Source organism: Coturnix japonica, chromosome 5 (genome assembly GCF_001577835.2).
Source record: "Coturnix japonica isolate 7356 chromosome 5, Coturnix japonica 2.1, whole genome shotgun sequence".
In the NCBI taxonomy this organism is placed as follows: domain Eukaryota; kingdom Metazoa; phylum Chordata; class Aves; order Galliformes; family Phasianidae; genus Coturnix; species Coturnix japonica.
In genome coordinates this window covers 17,136,251-17,155,955 of record NC_029520.1, presented here as the reverse complement: position 1 = coordinate 17,155,955, position 19,705 = coordinate 17,136,251, and the positions used below count along the sequence as shown (strand labels likewise).

Sequence of the window (19,705 nt, the reverse complement as noted above, 5' to 3'; positions counted from 1 at the left end):
AAGGAGAGACTAAGTGAACTGGGTCTGTTTAGCCTTGAGAAAAGAAGGCTGAGAGGGAACTTGATCCAGGTTTATAAATACCTGAGGTGTGGGGGCCATAGTGGTGAGGCTGGTCTCTTTTCAGTAGTGCGTGGGAACAGGACTAGGGGTAATGGGATGAAACTTCAGCAAAGGAAGTTCAGCATGAATGTGCGGAAGAACTTCTTTACAGTGAGGGTGACGGAGCACTGGAACAGGCTGCCCAGGGCGGTGGTGGAGTCTCCTTCTCTGGAGATATTCAAGACCCGCTTGGACACCTACCTGTGTGACATGGTGTAGGGAACCTGCTTTGGCAGGGGGAAAAGCTCGATGATCTCTAAAGGTCTCTTTCAACCCCTACAGTTCTGTGATTCTGTGATTCCTTAGTAGCTTTGCAGTCATTCACCTTCAGGGAATCCCTCCAAGGGTAATTTCTGCAGTTAGCTAGAGCATAAATGGCCAGCACTGTAAAAAGGACTTTACAAAAATTGAACAGAAAATTATATACTGCTATCCTATCCTATTCAGCAAGACAGCACTTGTACTGCCCCAGCTTTACAGTACACCCTCTCAACAGCCATTGTTGGTGGCGGGAGCTGTGTTCGGCACTGACCTGCTGGCAGGCGGTTTGGCATTTCACTGGGACACACTGGATGCGGTCGGTTCACATCACAGCATCCTGCTCATCTGTACACACACAATCTTCACAAGAGCTTTTTGGCACCACTGCCCCAGGCTGAAAAGAGAAAGGAAATCAGAGAGAAAACAGGTACTGGCAAGAAACTGGTGGGTGTGTAGAAACATATGTCCCCCAGACTATCAAAAGTTAACAATTATACTCAATATTAATTTTTGACAGAACTTCCAGGAATCAGATCTTTAATTGTGAAACCAACGCTGTTGATATCACAGATTTCATGAGATCGACACACCCAAGTGCACTGAACATATTGTGTGAGTTGTTACATTATCTCATAAACTCCATACTTCATTTCTTCCTCAACTTGATCTAGTTATTGGTCTTACAGAATCTAATGAGCTTTTAAGTTTGTGAGCCATCACTGTTCTGACTTTTACAGTCTAAAATGTAACAATTTTTAATTACATCATTTACTAAACAAGCTACTGGTCTCTAGGATCACCCATTTATTAATATTTCCAGTGACACGTAAGGTTACTGGCAGGGAACGGTTATGGACCATTTTAATCTTGTTTTTTATGTGGTTGTTGACAATAACAAGTTCATAAAATTCTGATTCAGGCTGCATCAACCCATGGAAAGAAGTGTCTGGAAGAAGACCTACCTTAAATTCAACTCCTTCAGAAACACATACCCCTTTTGGTACTGTAAGAAAAGAAAATGAAAAGGATGTGCTAGGAATGATATAACCAGTTAGTTACAGTACTCAGCTCAGAATTCTTGTTGTTTTAAAGAAGGCAGAAAGTAGAACTGAGTTTATATGCTAAGCTTCCAGAACAAGCATAGCACTGTGCTTTGTAAGCCATCCATTTAAATACAGCCCTTCTGCACTGCGATATCTAGAGAAGGCTTTTCCCCACATCCAGGAAACTATAGGTAGAGCATCTTCCCGTTCCCTGGAGCACACAGCTACAGCACATCCTGGCACTGTTCGCTCTGAGTTAGCTCTCACTGGAACAACAGACTGCTGGTGCTGAGACACAGGTTCAAAAACAAACAAAAATCAGGAAATCTGCATGCCCAACAGCTGGCTGAAGATTTGTGTCAGAAGGTGGATTTTGCTTTCCATTTACTCACACTTGTATTATATAAATCCTGCTTGCTTACAAAAGAAACACAGTCCATTTTACCCTTAGTGCCAGTTATTGAACCATGATCATATACAGCACGTAAGAATTACTTCAACAGGATTAAATATCATATTTCATGGCACCGTCCACACTCATAATCACAAAGCTAGAGAAAAGCAAAGACATCTCAATTATCGATTCACGTCAAATATTGAGGAGCTGGGTTAATCAAGAGACTTAAGCAATGCTTTAAACATTGGAGTCAGCACTGTTCAGATTTATTTCAACTGCGCTTACCTTTCAGCACCCAGCTTTATGAACCATTTATGCCAATGAAGATTTATAGGTCATTTTCCTCCTTGTTTGTCTCAGAACATTTCAGTTGTTGCTGCAGGCTCAGAGTAAGCCTGAGAAACAATAACAGTTGTGAAAAGTGAATCATTCAACAAAAGTAAATCTCTCATTTCAATTTAATAACACAGAAAGACATGTTCTAATTATTTTGATGTATTAGAGAAATAGTCAGCTGTTAGGCAAGCATGTGCTTTGTGCATAACGCGGCATGTTCTGTGCTCTTCCATTAGAAAGAGACCCTAATTTTTGCTTGTGTGGTTAAATGAAAAGGATGCACTTGAGGCACCAAGGGCTGCACACCTTGCTCAAGAAAAGACCAGTGCCTCCTGTTCTGTGTACTGTAAATAGTCTGTGTGAAATATGCAGGCCTGTATTGATGGGTTTGTGCCTGTTGCTATGCTCATGCACCTGCAAATTGGCTGAGATTTTAAAAACGTCATCCAGCATTAGCAGACTTTCATTTTCAGAAGAAAAGTTGATTAGGTCAATCTCAGAAAGTCAAGGAGCTCAAAGGACTCCCCAGAACATATCATCTACAAATAAAGCAAAGCCAAATCACTAGCCACTTTTGGAAACTGTGGTGGTAGCACGTGGTAGGAGCTACACAGCTCAGCTATACGTGCTGCATTTACTCTTTTGAACATGCAGACTTAGAGCCTTCAGGATTCCTGAACTCAGCGCCTAGTAACACATATTTAGCAGCTTCTATAAGCATATTTTCGTTATGCGCTGACACGAAGCTTCCAATATTGTAAGTTGACTTTTCCTCATCACCAGATGCTTGTTTTGCTGGATCTCGCCTAGATCAGCAACAGGAAGACAGAGACAAATCTATACCCTTCATAGAACAAAACATCACATTAGCAAAGCTGCATGCCTTATTTCAGTCACTGAAAGCAGATTTTTGCTATAATTCAGCTCCATGTTTTCTTGAGGATGATTTTTGGGTTAGGGAATGTTCATATAAGATAAATCCTGACACTTTTACTATGGTCTTGAGTAAAGTATATCTTGAAAATCATACCATTTGAGGTTAACGTGTGCTTTAAGAGAAGCACAGTGCCTGACGCAGTCCAGCTATGAGCTGCTTTCAGGCAGGTGCTGGCTCTAAGGCAGATAACAGCCATTTGCAGTGTTCACTGCCCTTCTCTCTCCCTATGAGAAACAGGGTCTGGAAACCATCCCAGCCCTTCAGGAAGCAGCAGAACATTCCTGCCACCTTACCTTGTGTGCACAGTTCTGCTTCTATTTACTCAGTTCCATCTCCCAATAATTTTCAGTGAAATCAAATCATTGCAGGTGGGAGTTCCACTAAGTTAATGGAATGAGTAAAGACCTGTGATGATCTCTAACATAATACAATGTTACTTTCATTTTTTTCCCCCAGAACAACTTTCATTTATCTCACAGTTTGATATGCATCTGTTCAATACTGACATTTCTACACCAGCACTCTTCTTTAAGGATCCTAAAGGGATTCTTAAAACAACCTTCACTCACAATCAAATGCAGCCCAGTACGAATGGATGAAGAACAAAATGCAGTCAGCAGGTGCAGCACAGCAAATGTTTCTCAGCTCATAGCAAAGCCAAGCAATATTTGAAGAACACAGATGAAAATGAAGTACATATTTAAGCAAAATGTAGGTAATAATATGAAAATAACCTCCAAAACACTGGAACAAGCTGCCTAGAGAGGTTGTTGTGGAGATTCGGTCTCTGCAGATACTCAAAATTCATCTGGATGCTTCCCTGTCCAACCTACTGTAGGGAACCTGCTGTTGCAGAGAGGATTGGACTAAAAGATCTTCTGAGGTTCCTTCCAACCCCAGTAATTCTGTGATTCTGTGAATAAAGGGGGGAAAAAATGACCCATCCTAGCCAGGTAAGTGCACAGGAGCTAGCATTCAATCCATAAAGCTTCTATTTCTGTGACTACCTCGCTAGAAGTGAGATGACTTCTTCTGAGTCAGGCTTTGTGATTGTGATGGGAGCCCTTCAGGCATGTGGCACCTCTATGGCTCCCTCAGTCAACATCAAGCAACGATAAATGATTTTCTCCCTTGTTCTCATTTTTTCCATGGAAGGCTTTCATCCAACTATTGACAGTCCGAAGGGGTAAATCTCACCTTGCAGAAAAGTAATATAATATTTGCAAGTGCAGCTTTGTTTGTTTTTAAATCAGTTTCAAGGACAGAGTGAGTACATTGCATGTTGAAGTGCATCACAGCTTTCCATTTGATTCCAAATGATTTACAGAGATCAATATTAACAGACAGAAATTCACAGCATGATGTAATCTAGAACTGATAAAGAACTGCACTGGAATACTGTTGAACTGTCATGAATTTAATATAAGACAGCACAGACTGAGTTATAGCATTTGAGAATTGCAAAGCTGGTGCTCCAACCCTGGCTGCTTTTTGTTTTGAGATGACAACCCTTAGAAATAAATCTCTCCCTCTCAGCTTCCCCCAGCTTTAAAACATTTTAAATGTGCTCTCCAGTTGCATATAAAGTCATAGGTTTTATAAATGTCTCTTTTCCCTCTTTATATTGTTGCTTTTCTTAGAATTGGTCAACAAGTTTTTATAAGAACCTGTGCCTTTGAGTACAAACTGGTTGACGAATTCAGAATGGCAGGCTTAAATTTAAGGACTGCGTGTTTCATTAGTTATCACCATTGTTGGTATATCCTTGTTGGAAGCAAAGTGTCACTGTGTGTTTCTCGTGCCTATACAGCACTCTATAATTTTGATCTCTCAATCCATCTTCCATAGCGAAAATGAAGATATAATTTTGCTCAAAGGTGATTACTTACTAAATACAGAAATATTAGGGAATATATGCTCAGTCATTCCACTGTCCTTTGAAAACTCCTTTGGAGATATGATTAGAAATCACTGAAATTCTCAGCTGAATTATTAGGTAGAGGTTTCTTTCTTGAAGCCAACCTACCTTTCATTGTATCCTGTTACCCTGGGGATGCTGAAGCATAGGTCAGCAAAGGTGATGCCAGGACTCCAGACACAGAAGCAAAAGAAAGACTTCATCTGCCTGTGTCATCACAACACAGGAGGCAGTAGGGTGACCTAGCACAAAGGATAAAATTAGTAAGGGGACAGATGATCTTTTGCCTAGGAGTTTAAAAAATAACACAGCCCAAAGCAGCATTTCCACTGTCACCACTAAAATCGTTGATTCAGATGAACAGCAAAGGTTGTAAGCACTCCCAGTGACTTTAATGGGGCTGCTCAAAGTGCATATATTCTCCTTTGAACAGCAGCTGTGCAGCTCCAGCCTCTCAGAAGGCTCCCACATTAAAAAGTCTTCCTGAACTCTACAGCTGTCTTTCTCCTACTCACGCCAGGCTTTGGTTAGCCACAGCCCAAGGCAGATGACCATCAAGATCTGTCACCAGTATCAGCCAGGGAAATAAAATACAATTTTATTTCTGAGGCCAATATCATTTGAGAATTCATGATAACATTACCTCCTGCTGCTGCTGCTTTACCAGAATCCTTTTCTAGACTGTGATCTCCTTGCTCAAGCTACCAAATCTGTGCCTCCCACACAGGTCTCCCAGCACTCCTAAAACTGTTTTCATTCCTTTTTAGCAAGTAAATCTTAGTAAGGTTAACTGCTAGCTTACTTAACTTAAATATGACAAGAGTTAGAAGAGAAAAATAAGGTGATTCTCGGACATGCACATCCACTTCTTATGAAGTCCTCCCTGTACAACTTCTCTTTCCTGGGTAGAGAAGACACCCACCAGGGATGTGCAGACAGGACTGATTTCAGGTAGTTGACATGGGACCCAAGATTTTACTCTTTCATTCATTCTTTAACTGAAGTTGGTGGAGCTAAATGGGCAATGCTGCTTCCACAAGCGAGTGCATCATCTGTAACACAAGTCCGAAAGCACAGAAGAGGAGCCACTGCTATTTTGAAAGTGAAGAGGATGAATGTATGTACGCCTGACTGTGACAAATATACACATAAGTTCATCTTGTGTACGCATTGGATTACAGAACCTCATTACAGCCCTAAAAAGCACTGCAGAGTTATGGGAGATCCTTCAGCATCCCAGCAAATGGAGGCCTGTAGAGTGAGGCAGAGTAAGAAACAGTTATAGCACCATTATGGTTCAGTGGGGCAAGAGAGGCAGGAGTGCCACTATGCAGTTATTTAAGGAGCCTCTGTGGAAAACGTTCTGTCCTTAAGTTTGAAGATCTTTGGAAATGATTTGGTTTCTTTTATCTGCTGTAGACCAAACCTTTCCATTCATGGGAAAATATTTTGTTAAACAAAATCAGAATTTTGTATTGCAACCAGGCAGGCTGTAACCAGTGAAGTTTTTTTGTCAGTATGCTGTTACAGTCTGCTACATTCCTTGTTTAATAAAGATCTTATTTTCTGATACTTTGCCTCAAAAACTGCAAGATAAGCTTTGGAAATGATGCTATCTTTCATTTTCCCCATGAAAATAATGTCTAAACATAGACTCATTTTTCCAATGTATATTTTTAAGATGGTTTCCTGTTTCTGCAGCTGTCTTGATTCAATCCTTCTGCTCCCCTTCACCCACAGGCCTCTGATTTGGAGCCCTCTCACACTCTTTTTGAAATACCCAGATCATCTGTGGCTGCCAACTCTCCTTTATCAATTGCAGCCTTTGTATCTTCAAAGAAACCTTGCAGGTCACTTAAGTGTGGCCTCCCCACCTGAGCTCATGAAAACTGCCTTTGAGCAAACTTCCAGTTTTTTAACGCACGCTTTGAGGTTCTTCTGAGGTCCTGCAGCACCCTCCTGCCAATGCCCAGGCCAGAGAGGAAGATGGAGTGCCAGAAGCCACAAGGGGCTCCTTTCATCCTCACTGACGCCTGAGAGCTCAACACTGATGTTCCTATAGAGGAAATGCTGATATGGGTAATGGAAGGCAAGACTAACAGGCTGGGAAAGGACCTCAAATCTCTTCTTGATTAACCCCCATGACCCCCAGAACGTGCCCTGCATTGCTTTCCCTTGGCCTCTGGATCCATCACCATCAGAAATAACAGATGAACAGGACCACAAAACAATTACCATTATTTTATCAACAAACTATAATCTTCATTTCCTTTCCCTTTCCAAATTTCAGGCTTGGGGTCACTGCTCTCCTCTCATTCTATGCTTTCCTTCTGGTAACTCTCAAGGACTTTGGATGGCCTTTCTGTGCTGGGGTTTCTCAGACCCTTCTGTGCTTCTCAGCCTCTCACTGTTCAACCCCAGAACTCAGCTGCCGCTTGGAGGCTCTGTCAGCAGCTGAGGGTGGCTGCAGTACAGCATCGCCTTGGTTCAGCCTCGTGCTCCCTTAACTTCGCCACGCTTCAAATTTTTGTGCTCCCTTTTCCCACAAGTCAGGCAGACAAAAACCATCGAGTCCCTCGGCTTTCCTTCTGCCCCGCCAGCCTCATAACCAACCCGTTGCCATTCACGCAGGCAAAGCAGGCATTCGAGGCTCTCTGGTGCATCCTGCCACTGCTCCTGCAACGCTTCCCTCCGCACCCCGGATGCTACCAAGCCCGTCCCAGTCCCCTGCACACCACACGGGACACGTGCACCTGGGCAGACGGGGCGTTTTGCCACTTTGCACAAAGGAGAGCGGCGGGGATTCATTTCAGCACCGCCGGAGACGTCGCTGAGCCACCATTCGGTGCGGGCTCCGGGGCCGGGGCAGCTCCGGACCATCACCGCCGGGCGGCGCAGCCGGCGCTAGGACCCGGCGAGCGGCGGCGGGCGGGAGCGGCGCGCCTGCGCGAGCGGGCGGGCGGGCTGCACCGAGCCACCGGGCAGCGGCGGCGGCAGCGGGAGGAGCCGCGGGAGGAGCAGCGGGAGGAGCAGCGGCGGCGTCGCGGGTCCCCGCCGCCCGCACCGGCCCCGACCCCCGGCGAGGCAGCGCTCGGCGCAGCCAGCCGCGGACGAGGAGGAAGCGGCGTTGCGGCGCTGTCCGTTCAGCACCACCGGGGCCCCGCCGCCCCCGTCGGGCGGGGCGGGCGCAACCCCGCCGCCCCCGGCTCCGACCCCGCAGCCCCGCAGCCGAACGCCGGAGGGCACCGCCGCCGCGATTTTTTCTTTTTTTTTTTTCCTTATTATTATTATTATTTTTTTTTCTCCCCTCCCTCCCGGGTGTCTTGGCCACATCCAACCGGCAGGGACCTCCCCCTCCGCCCCGTCCCTGCTCCCCAGCCTCCGCAGCGGCCGAGCTCCCGGAGCATGTCCCCGCCGCCCCTTCCCGCCCCACCGCCGCGGCCGCGGCCCCCGCGCCCCTGACTGAGCCGACGGCGGAACGGCCCCGGCAGCCCCGGGGCGTGGGCGCCGAAAGGGAGCGGACCCTGAGCCGGAGCGGGGCTCGGCTTCGCAGCGCCTGCCGCCGAGCAGCCATCCCCTCGCGGGCTCGCCGCCCTCCGTGCTCGCTTGGATGAGGCTGCGACATGCCTGATAAGAGACGAGATGGGCCAGGGCGACGAGAGCGACCGCATTGTGATCAACGTGGGAGGGACTAGGCACCAGACTTACCGCAGCACCCTGCGCACCCTGCCCGGCACGCGGCTGGCCTGGATCGCCGAGCCCGATGCCCACAGCCACTTCGACTATGACCCCCGCACGGATGAGTTTTTCTTTGACCGGCACCCGGGCGTCTTCGCCCACATCCTGAATTACTACCGCACCGGCAAGCTGCACTGCCCCGCCGACGTGTGCGGGCCCCTGTACGAGGAGGAGCTGGCCTTCTGGGGCATCGATGAGACCGATGTGGAGCCCTGCTGCTGGATGACCTACCGGCAGCACCGTGACGCCGAAGAGGCTCTGGACAGCTTTGGTGGGGCGCCCCTGGATAGCAGCGCCGAGGATGGAGACATAGATGGCACCGGAGACTCTGGCGATGGCGAAGAGGAGCTGGAGATGACAAAACGCCTCGCGCTCAGTGACTCACCGGATGGCAGGTCTGGGGGCTTCTGGAGACGGTGGCAGCCCCGCATCTGGGCGCTCTTTGAGGACCCCTACTCCTCCAGATATGCAAGGGTAAGCTACGCAACCAGCACCCTCACAAAATGCTTCCCCCCCTCAGTCCCACCTCCACCCAGTGGCACCGAGCTTAGTGCCACAGGCAGAGTAGAGCGGGCATCCCAACAACTGTGTGCAGGGCTTGGGGACGTAGGCCACACTCTCAAGAAAGTCCCATGTGCAGGGCCCAAGTGAACTCCGTGACATGAGCTGATGTACTCACGTGTGAGCTTCTGAGACTCTTGTTCTCCAGCGAGCTCCTAGTAACACACAGCCTGGGGCAGCTCCCATTCATAGGCCAGGCACTCCTGTGAGAGAAGGGAGATCTCCGTTACACCAGCTATTTCCCTCCATGCACAGGTTTCCACAGTCAGCTATGCCCCCAGCAGAGAGGCATCTACTCCAGACCTCTTAGGAGCTAACTGCTCTCCTTGTATGTGATGGAAAAGGGATCATGGAAGCAGGGAGCTTAGAGAGCTGCTTAGTTTAGACTGGAGAGGCTGTCTGCTCTCTTCTCTTTTCTCATACGTATCATGTTAAATATTTATGATCCTGCTTCTCTGAGAATGGATAATTCAGTTGCTCATTTACCTCCCCACTCTGTCTTTTCCCTTGAGGGAAATGCAAAGTATTAATCAGAGGTGAGGGTTCATTCATGGTGAAGGGACACTGTCTGAGAGGCTTCTCACCTGGCTACTGAAGGACAACCTTTCCCTTCTGGTGATGGCAGTTTTGGAAACGGAACACACACTGGTGCAGTTCACCGCATAGATGGCAATAAAGATGGCCCTAAATAGGCACCCAGCTCCTCTAAGGAGTACCTTGGTGCTGTTGCATATGGGGACGGTGACACTGATTAGGGCCTGATTCTGCATGTGAAGTCAAAGGTTAAAAAAAGATTTAAGTTCAGAGAGCAAGAGCAGGATTAACCCCCCAAGGCATCTGTTTTGGTAAGCAGGAGGAATAGGTGGAGGACAGTGCCTTCACAAAGGCATCAGCTTGGACAGGTGTCCTAAACATACCTTTCTCGAGGCATATAATTGCTGCCGGCCCTCCATGGTGATGGCTGGTGCTTTGATGTGGGAGGATAAGCTGTATTCCTGAGGAGGATCGATGGAGTCAGAGCAGATTAAGAAGCAAACAGGATGGATGGAGGGAAGAAGTGGAAACACAGGGCACAGAGATAGGGAAGCTGGCTGGGCATGAATGGGGGGCATAGCGTCTGCTGGAGGCTGCTGGGCTGAGCAGAGATCTCCGGCAGGGAGCCGCCAGGTCTGCAGCCCAAATGAATGGGGAAAGCTGGAGCAGAGCCTGCACTTACATCTTGGTGCATTTCTAAACGCTCTTGTTTGCATACCCTTTGGAGGTTTCCTCCTTGAACAAAGAAGTAAATATTTTAAATGAATTCCTTTAAACAGCATGCAGGGTAAAGGAATAATAAAATATTTACCACAACATGAAAGGATGATGCTGTTGAATTGCAGCTTTCAAATCCCTGATTTCTGCCAAGGGAACATGGAAACAGAGAGGGAAGGCTGGAGGGCATCCTTCAAATGGCTTCATTAGCTTCCTTTAATCAAGCCCAACATTAGCAGGCGTTAATTTGAAGAGCAGATCTCTGGTGGCCAGAAAACTGTTGGTAAACAGATCTCAGGTCAAAGCAGTGTTCTTGTCCAAGATGTTGTGGAATGGCCCAAAGGCTAAATGGATAAAGCTGCCCCAGTGGAAAGGCTACAGAGACTAAAACACCCTTTTTTCTTGGAAGCACTCCAGTATTTTAGTTTGGAGGGCAAAATATATAACCGAGTCTTTCTTTGTGATGTACAGGCTGGAATCCTAGGAGGATATAAATTCCATTTCCTTATTCTCTATGGAGATGGGGTATTTCCATTTAGAAACAGGCATTTTATAGAGAGATTTTTTTTTTTTCAGTGGTTGCCATATCATTTTTTCACAGTTACATACGCATGCCCAGTAGATTTCAACCCTTGATTTACCTTTAACTTGTTCCTTCCCTAAAGGATTGCTAACTGTAGAAAATACGGATTCTGAACTTAACGTGTGTACTGAATATTTCATAGGTTAAATATAATTCCTTAACTTGTATCTATGGAGACACAGGCTATACGCATTAATATTTCGTATAAAGGAAGATGGCTTTCATCATCAACACATGCACATGCTGTCCATTAAGGAGACATTAAAAGACACTTAACATTTTCTAATAAAAGCCATACGTTATGGTTATGGATGTAAAAAGAGATGGGAGTCTGATTTATGCTCCTGTAACCTAATGACAGACACTGCAGAAAGATCTCAAGCTCACAATAGCTGATTTACAGTAAAATAATTAATAGCATCATTAACAAGTGAATGGTATATTAAAGCAATCCTTAGTATAGTCAGGCAACAAATGGTGTTACCTCCCTTATATATAATACATGGCTTTTATTTGCTAACTGTATTCTAGCCTTGCAAAAATTTAGATTCACACTGCCATTTTGTCAGAAGTTTACATCACAAAATCTGTCATCCTAGTTCGTCTTAGACGTGTAATAGTGATGCTTACTATAAACATATATATTGGTATATTGGACACCAAATGGTACGTCTAGGTAACATCTTAATATAAGCACTGATTTACATAATCCTTATACTATCACACTTGGGCAAGTACTATTACTAGGGATATGGTATGTGAATGTTAAGTGAAAACCTGCAGAGAAGCGACATTTCTCCAGACTGTATGTGGCACATGAATGCAATGAACATTCAGCAGCTGTCTGTGGAAGGCTCAGCATTCACTCAGACCCAGCTATTCCTGGAGCCCTGTGGTGAACATTGTTTACAAATACAAGATCCTATGACTACCTTGCCTCACCAGCATCCATCTATTTCTAAATATCTGATCTCATTGTAGATCTCGATGTAGGTGGCCAGAGGAGAGGGAAGAGCACTTATGTGTTGCAGGCAAAAACAGCTAACTGCACATTTTGTCTGTTCACAAACTTTAGTGAAGCATAAGATCCCAGTTGCAAGCAGTTTGTACTAGCTGGGTTTAATTACATTCATGTTTTCTAAATACTAATTTCATAAATACTGTACTTCTTTCTGAAAAGATTAAACATGTAATATAACTGCTGCATGGGCTTCTAAATCTTAAAAGAAGGTGGCTTATTTCCCATGACACCTTTCCTTAGACACCCACCTTAATAAAGGCGTAATGTGCTTCTCCATAGCAGAAAGGCTCTGAGTTTTAGGTAACAGAGGCCAAGGCAGGTACCTGGAGGTCAGAACAGAGCAGCAGATTAGGAGGTGGAAAAGATCAGCTTTACAAAGATACTGGGTACACATGCAGACAGGTGAACATCTGGGCAGATCTTCAAAAGCATCTCCTCAGACAGCCAAGTACCGCCTTACATCCCAGGCACCCAAACTGGTGAGCTATATCTTCAAAGCTTACTAGAAATCTTTTCACATCTTCAGGCAACTTTGTAAATGTATTTTCTGCAAGTAGATGCAAAGGGAAAACTCTGCTCAGAGCTGCACAGAAAGCTGCACAGGCACTGGAGCAGAGTGTCTGAGAGTTATGTTGTAATAGTTGCTGCCTCCTGCACTCATTAGACGTCGCAGGCCGCTCTGCACACACACAATACATGGAAAATATTTTCCTAGCACCCTGTCTCCTTCATTTTTATGTCTGGGAATGCTGTTTGTACACAAACAAAGCACCCACTGACTTCACAGGGAGTCTGGCCAGCATGTATCTAACATCTCTGCCCCCTTCCTCCTCCTCCCCAGCAGGATAAGATGGTGCTGGTGTTCAAGCACAGCTGCTAGGTTAGTCAGTGGTTGGGAATTCAAAGCTCTCAGATGAGATTCCATGTCAGTGCTTAAATTCAGATTGGACAGTTAAGCTTCATTAATGGACTCTAAGGAAAGCTTTGTAGTCCTTCCAGATAAACACTTTAACTGTTTTTAAATAAAAGCTGGTTGGGGTCCTATGGAAAGTCCTCAACAGCTTGACTTGTTGTCCTGGCATGTGCTATGTGGCTCTGATCTGGAAGAGGAGAGGCTTATGGCAAACCTCACTCACTCTTCCCTCCTCTCTCCCTTTGCACCCTTCAGAGGAATCCGCTTTCCTCAGTGGGGGATTTTTGAAAGACAAATTTCTGACACAAGGAAGGAGGTGGTAAAAGGATAACAGGGAAGACATGAGAAAAAGGTGGTCCTCAGGGACTTTTTCCAGCTTTCTTTTGAACATCCAAGAGTGTTCCCACCTTATTCTGATCATTTCTCCATACAGACTACATCCTGTAGGTATGCTATGGGTCCTGGCTCCTGATAACCATACTGTGTTGGTGCTGAGAGGCTATGGGGATATTCCTGCTCATTCCTAACCTGGCCAAGCTCAGGAGAGCATCACTCTGCTCAAGGAGAGCTTCTTCTGCTGCCATCCCACAGGGACTTGCTTGGCCTAGGGATACTTCAAGGACAGGTGCCTCAGGTGGTCCCACCACATGTGAGTAGGCAGGGAGGAAGAGAAGATCCATCCCCCCCACCTCCCTTCCGCACAGGCATCCCTCTCCTGAGGGGGTTTCTTCCAAGGGGCCCCGGTGGAGCTGCTGTCCCTCCCTAGACCCTTCTGCAAAGCCTCCCTGCAGAGGCATGTCTAATCCTGCACTGAAACGATTCTCACTGCACACTGACAACTGCATGCTGCATTACAGCTCTGAGAATCCTCCATAAAATGAAGTTTCCCCTGTGCTTGTAGTATAATGGAATTACAGATAGACATCTATTAACCACCATTCTGTCATTCATTATTAACTCAGCTCCTAAAATCCCATCTTGTTCCTATTTTCTCCCATTAAGGGGAACGCTACTACAAATCCTTACATAACCCATGAGGAAGCCGAGTATTGGCTCCTCTGCATGCTGTCCAAAGCAGCCTCTGCCATCCCAGCTGGAAAGCATTGGCCACCTCCCAGGCTTCGTCCCTGCTGAGTTAGCCAAGGTGGGAACAAGCACACTCACAAATAACTCCTGTGAATTGCTCCTCTGGCTTCAGAAGTAATAAATTGTAAAGCCACCGCCAAGATTGTGGCAGCTGTGCAGAATCATGACTTCATTGGTTCAGGTTGTTCAGAAACACACAGGAAGATGTGATGTCTGCCTGCAAAGTCTTATAGTCTTTGAAGTCACAACCTCACAGGGAGATTAGAGGGATGATGTTATCCACCTGACAGATCTCTGGCTGCATAGTGCACGCTTAGCAGTTCTAATTCATGGAAGGGTTGATTTCTAATCCATTTGCCCATTTCCAATTTTATTTCTATTATTTTGAAACCTTAAAAAAGAACGGCATCTGTTGCCATTTTCATGATTTTTAAATCTTACTTAATTATAATGTTTCTAGGTTACAAAATTTACTCAATTTAGCCAAGGCTAAGACTGCACGGATCGTACAATCAGATGCATACACATATATATGCCTTCCTATCACCACCACCTCCCACAGTGCTGAGTGGGATTTCCACATGAGGAAGGACTTCAGAATTAAACGATCCCAGAATATTTCTAGAAATGTAACCTCGGTGCCACTGAAATCAACGCGAATTCAGTGACTGGTTTCAGGATGGTATTTGGTCTCTACTGTCTTTAATCCACCCCTACGTGTCTTCAGTTGTTTTTCTTGCCCTTCTCCTGACATTTGCTAGTTTGGTTTTGGTTGGGAATGAAAGGCAACAGAATACTGTATTCTGTGTTGGTGCATCGTGAGTCAAAGGATAAAAAGATCTCTGGATCATTTATACTATTTCTGTTTTAGAACTGCTCACAAAAAAAAAACATGATGCATTAGACTAGACCTAGGAAAATTGTTTTCCTAATTTGTTTTTCCTTACTTTGTATGGTCTGACATCGAGTGGTACTCAGCTTTTTGGCTTTTGTAATATACATGACTGATCTGTGTATATTTATGGTACTACTTCATTAGAGTCTATACATACTGCCTTTCTTTTAACATAAGGAGAGATGGTAGCAAATCAGCAGAGAGGGAGCAGCCTTACTGTTCTTGAAATTCAGTGCCAGCACTACCAGCAGCTTCAAGGATAGAACTGCATTTTCCTGCAGTGTGGTTCAAGATAACAGATTAATTGCAGTGTACTGCCTTTTTAATAAATGCGTCGCATGTTTCCATTCCAAAGCACTGAGGTGTGATAGATGTTAGCAATTTATTAGGAATGTTCATATTTAAATGTGTGTTTTCATAATCTGTCCTGAGAATCTTTAGCACATCACTGCATCAAAACACAGAGCTCTAGTATCGACAAGGCTCTTCATAATCTTAATGGCATTTTTCACTGCAAAGGGCTATAGAATACATCCCATTCAAGCCACGTGACTTCAATTAATACTCAATCAAATCGTATCCAAGTGCTGTATTTCATAATAAGAAGGGCAAGAGGGGTATTCAGATTGAAAAATTGAGCTCTAATTGATAATCAAGTAAGTAATCCTTTCTCATGCAAATACAGATGGCAAAGCTGAGTTTCCATTTTGTATAGGCTTGATTTAATGAAATTTCAGTGCATTCTCGTGGAATCACACTAACAGAACAGCCATTTTGAATTCTTTGCAACTGTACTGCAATTAGCTTAGTTGCTATATGCTGAATTTGATCTGAGGAAAGAACAGTATTAGAAGGCTGACTGGGTTTTCTCTGCTGAATGCCGCGTTATATAAATATGTGATTCACTCCAAATGGTACCCAGGAGGTACAGTGCTAGGATCGCCTGAAATCAGTGATATCTCTCGAGCTATGGAGAACCACCCCCTCCCCCCAGAAGATCAACAAAGCGCTGTCATTTCTCAGATAATTTGTACGTTTCTTTCCTGTGCTCAGTAAGGACCCAGATTTGGCTGTCTGTATTTCTTGTCTCATAGCGATCCCTTACTCCAGGAACGTCCCTGTTTCCTGCAGGCTGAGCACAAAGCACTACCCAGCACGGGTAAAGGTGAAAGGACCAGGCCCTAATTGATTTTTATTTCTTTCAGATATGAATTATAAGATATAATGGGGGCTCTAATAAATCATGCTATAAAAATGAAGAATAAATCTCAGTCCGAGGCTTTTTACAGCGATTGCTTATGATGTAAGACCCTTTAATGACAGTAAGTTAAAATTGCATTGTAATGGCCCTTTGTAAATGCAATAAATCTCTGCTTTCAGTGCACTGCGGACAGCCAGTGATGTGTGTGCTGCACATGATCCACCAGCACAGGCACTGGCTGCTGGCACACACTTATGTAATTATGCTGGTACCTCAGGAGCAGCTGCAAACCTCAGCACTGCTAGATTTACATTGAGAAAATGCTCAATCAAGACTGTCATTGTGTCTTGACAGTGTGAAACAGTTTAAAATATCCAACTGGCTTTTTTATATGAAAACCTGGGAAAGAACGCCCCTTTTAAAAAGCAGGTAGAAGGATTGTTTGCTTTTAAATAACAAAAGGCAAAGCCTATTCCTACTGAATCTCAGGATTTCCCCAAGACAAATATGAGCTAAGTCAGGCATTTTGTTCTGCACATCTTTACTTAGTTTCCTGGATCATCTAACTCCACATCCATAGACACAGACACATGTGTCAAAACGTGCACAGAAGTACACCAGTAGAATAACAGCTTGCTCTTCTGCAGCAGAATCCTGCCTATCTTTGCCCTCTGAAGCATTACCTTCATTACTCCATTTAAATACAGAAAGACCTAGTCAGTCCAGGTTGCTTATTATTTCACATGCATCAGAAATTCAGCTGTGGATTTCACCTTGAAAAACTCATTCCATTAACCCTATTCTGTTTTTCTCCTTGGATTCTTGCACTGTCTTCATTATGCCAGAGCAGCTGACAGGTATGGATGGTGGAGGCCAGTGTTGTGATTTGTCTGGCCACAAATTAAATGAAAAACTTCAGTCAGAACGTTATGAATTTATAGCAGACTTCAGGAAAACATATAAGGAGAAATCTCTAAAAATGCTGAGCACCTACAACCTCCCATGGAATGGAGGTCATGTCTACAGCAGTGAAGGACACGGATGAGGAGCTAAGAGACCTTCAGCCAAATCCAACCCCACCGGGTGGGGAGATGAACACAGCTACCACTGATGTTAATAGGATCCAGCCAGAGTCCCTTGTCTCTGCCAAAACTTTCCAGGACAAGAACAACTGTGAAATTGCCTCAACACAAAACACAAAAGGACCCACCTTCATAGCAGCCTTTGATCTCTACTCCAAAAACAAAACAACATATCGGCCACATTGTGCTGTTCCTCTTTCTTTTCTTAGCACGGATCTCCCCGTTGCTTGTAGTGTGGAGTTTTGCAAGAAACCTAGTGACAATACATCTTAGCACTTCTTGGCAATGTGTCCCGCTTACTGCAGAACTATTTTAACTCAAGTTCTTTCAGTAGAGCACTTGTCAGGACAAACCTAACAACCTAACTATACTACAACTCAGCCATTACCAGATTGAGTCAATTTCTGTTGTTTTTGTTGTTGTCTGGGAGGAAAGGGAGGTAGCAGTTAACTTTTATCTGAGTTTTGCATAAGCAATGTTGAAACAGCATGTTCAGCTGGTAAGAGTTCAGTGTTCATCCTGCCAAGGAGTCCCACAGGTGCTAGTGATTTTATTAAAAGACCTAAGGTAAATTTTAATCATGTATAGATCTCCTGAAATGTTAGTTATGTCTATGCAGCAGGAAATCAATACTGCAAAAGTGCATCTGCTGTTGGAAAAAAACAAAACATCTTTCTGAGAACCTGCTCCACTAAGAAAAGCTCATTTTACCTTATAAGTGTCAGCATGACACAGACTGAAGGCAAATGTTTGAATTTCAGGAGCATTTCTATGCTATCTTCAACTCCAAACCACATCTTTACCTCCACACTTATACAGTCGTTAGCTATAATAACTCCTAACCAGCCCGATGACTATCTTCAAAGGATATTTGGGCTAGAACAACAGTGCAAACCTTTGTTCTGATAGGGCATCTTTTGCATTCAGGCAGAACTGCCCACACACTGCACTTTTAAGACCTCATTTCAAACAGAAATATACACAGAGCTATATGGCGTGAGCTTATTAGAAAGCAAATTTAAAAAAAAAAAAAAAAAGGCAGAGATTTGGACAGATGATTGAGACGACTGCAAGCAATTGAATTAACACAGATTATCAAGAGAGCATTTGTTAGCAGTTCTAACTAACATCATTATATATGTGCCCTGTGTGCTTGTGCCTGTTAGTTCTGAAGAAACCACTCTGGGGTTTTGGCTAGCATTTACAGCACAGTGGCTGTACGAGGGAAGGCCACACTCATATAGCTCAGTGGAGGAACATTTGTGGTGGGGCACAAACACACAATCAGCACTTGGTGTAAGCTCATTAGTCCATGTCATTTGGTTATGTCTCAGCTCTCCTCAATTTCTATCAATTTTACCCACAAGACATTGAATCTTAGTATGTCCTTTTTAAAACAGGAGAACTTTTCCTGGGTTACTTGCATTCTTTGGCTTCCCCTTACAATGCATGTGTTGCAGTAACTAGCACAGCAGGTTTCTAATTTCCATTGAGACCTCAAGATGCTATTGCCATAAAAACACCAACAGTAACCATCTGCAGGAAGACTTTATACTATGCTCAGATATAGTTTCCCAAACAAACCTGGACTGGTGGAGAACACCTAAAACTAGGATCCTTCTCAGTGTACAGCGTGCATATGAGACGTGCCAACCAGTGCACAGACAGCAGGGGTGAGCACCCTCATTCCTCCTGCATCATGGGGATTTAGCACTCAGTTCCTGCATCCTCGCTTCCAAATCCAGGCTTGTGAAAGGATGTAGCCATGTGAGTTCTAATTTACAATTCTCAAAGCACAAGCCTTGCAGACTTAATTTTTTCAGATGCGCATCAAAACTTCCCAGTGCCTATAATTCTGTTTCTGTATGCGCCCAAAATTACCTTAGTATTATTAACAGCTACCTTCTATTCAAGTCTCATTAATGCTGACAATTTTTCGTCACTAACAGGCACAGTCCTTTAAATGTACTTGAGCATGCCAACTACATACAGAACATAAGCTGCTTTCAAAAATATGCTGAAATGAAAACACTAGAGGATACTGGTTTGTGTGCAAGTTTTCCTTGCACAGTAATCCACAGGCTATGGAGGGTTGTGGTTTTTTTTTGCTAGGAATATGTAATTTAAAGTTTAGTAAATTCCTATAGCTGAAGGATTTCATATTTTCATCTGTCTCTGCTCAAGAGACTTCCTGACTTAGAAAGGTGCATCATCCAGACAGTGAAATCAATGGCTTGTACAGCTTGAGGAATTCACAAAATAATACACTGGGTAAGTGACAGCATTTCCCAATAAGACAGAGCTAAGAAGCTGTCTCGCGTGATAGATAATTCTGCACTACTGACTTCAGCAAGGTTAACAGCAGATAACAGATACAGGTAGT

General features: G+C 44.5%; 1 protein-coding gene and 1 long non-coding RNA gene across 9 annotated transcripts in view; one reads left to right on the top strand and one right to left on the bottom strand.

The window, feature by feature from the left end:
• Positions 1-315: 315 nt before the first annotated feature.
• On the bottom strand, positions 316-7,863 carry LOC107314716. Its single transcript, XR_004307551.1, has 3 exons — positions 5,100-7,863; positions 1,323-2,195; positions 316-754 (listed from the first exon to the last, which is right to left on the bottom strand). It is a non-coding gene; the product is annotated as an uncharacterized LOC107314716 (long non-coding RNA).
• A 744-nt stretch (positions 7,864-8,607) lies between these two features.
• KCNC1 (potassium voltage-gated channel subfamily C member 1) overlaps positions 8,608-19,705 on the top strand; it is a 107,863-nt gene continuing 96,765 nt past the window's right edge. For all 8 annotated transcript variants that reach the window (XM_015864168.2, XM_032444878.1, XM_015864164.2 and 5 more), the window contains exon 1: positions 8,608-9,203. In XM_015864168.2, the coding sequence (XP_015719654.1) occupies positions 8,634-9,203 (570 nt within the window). In that variant the 5' untranslated portion in view covers positions 8,608-8,633. The remainder of the gene's footprint in view (positions 9,204-19,705) is intronic.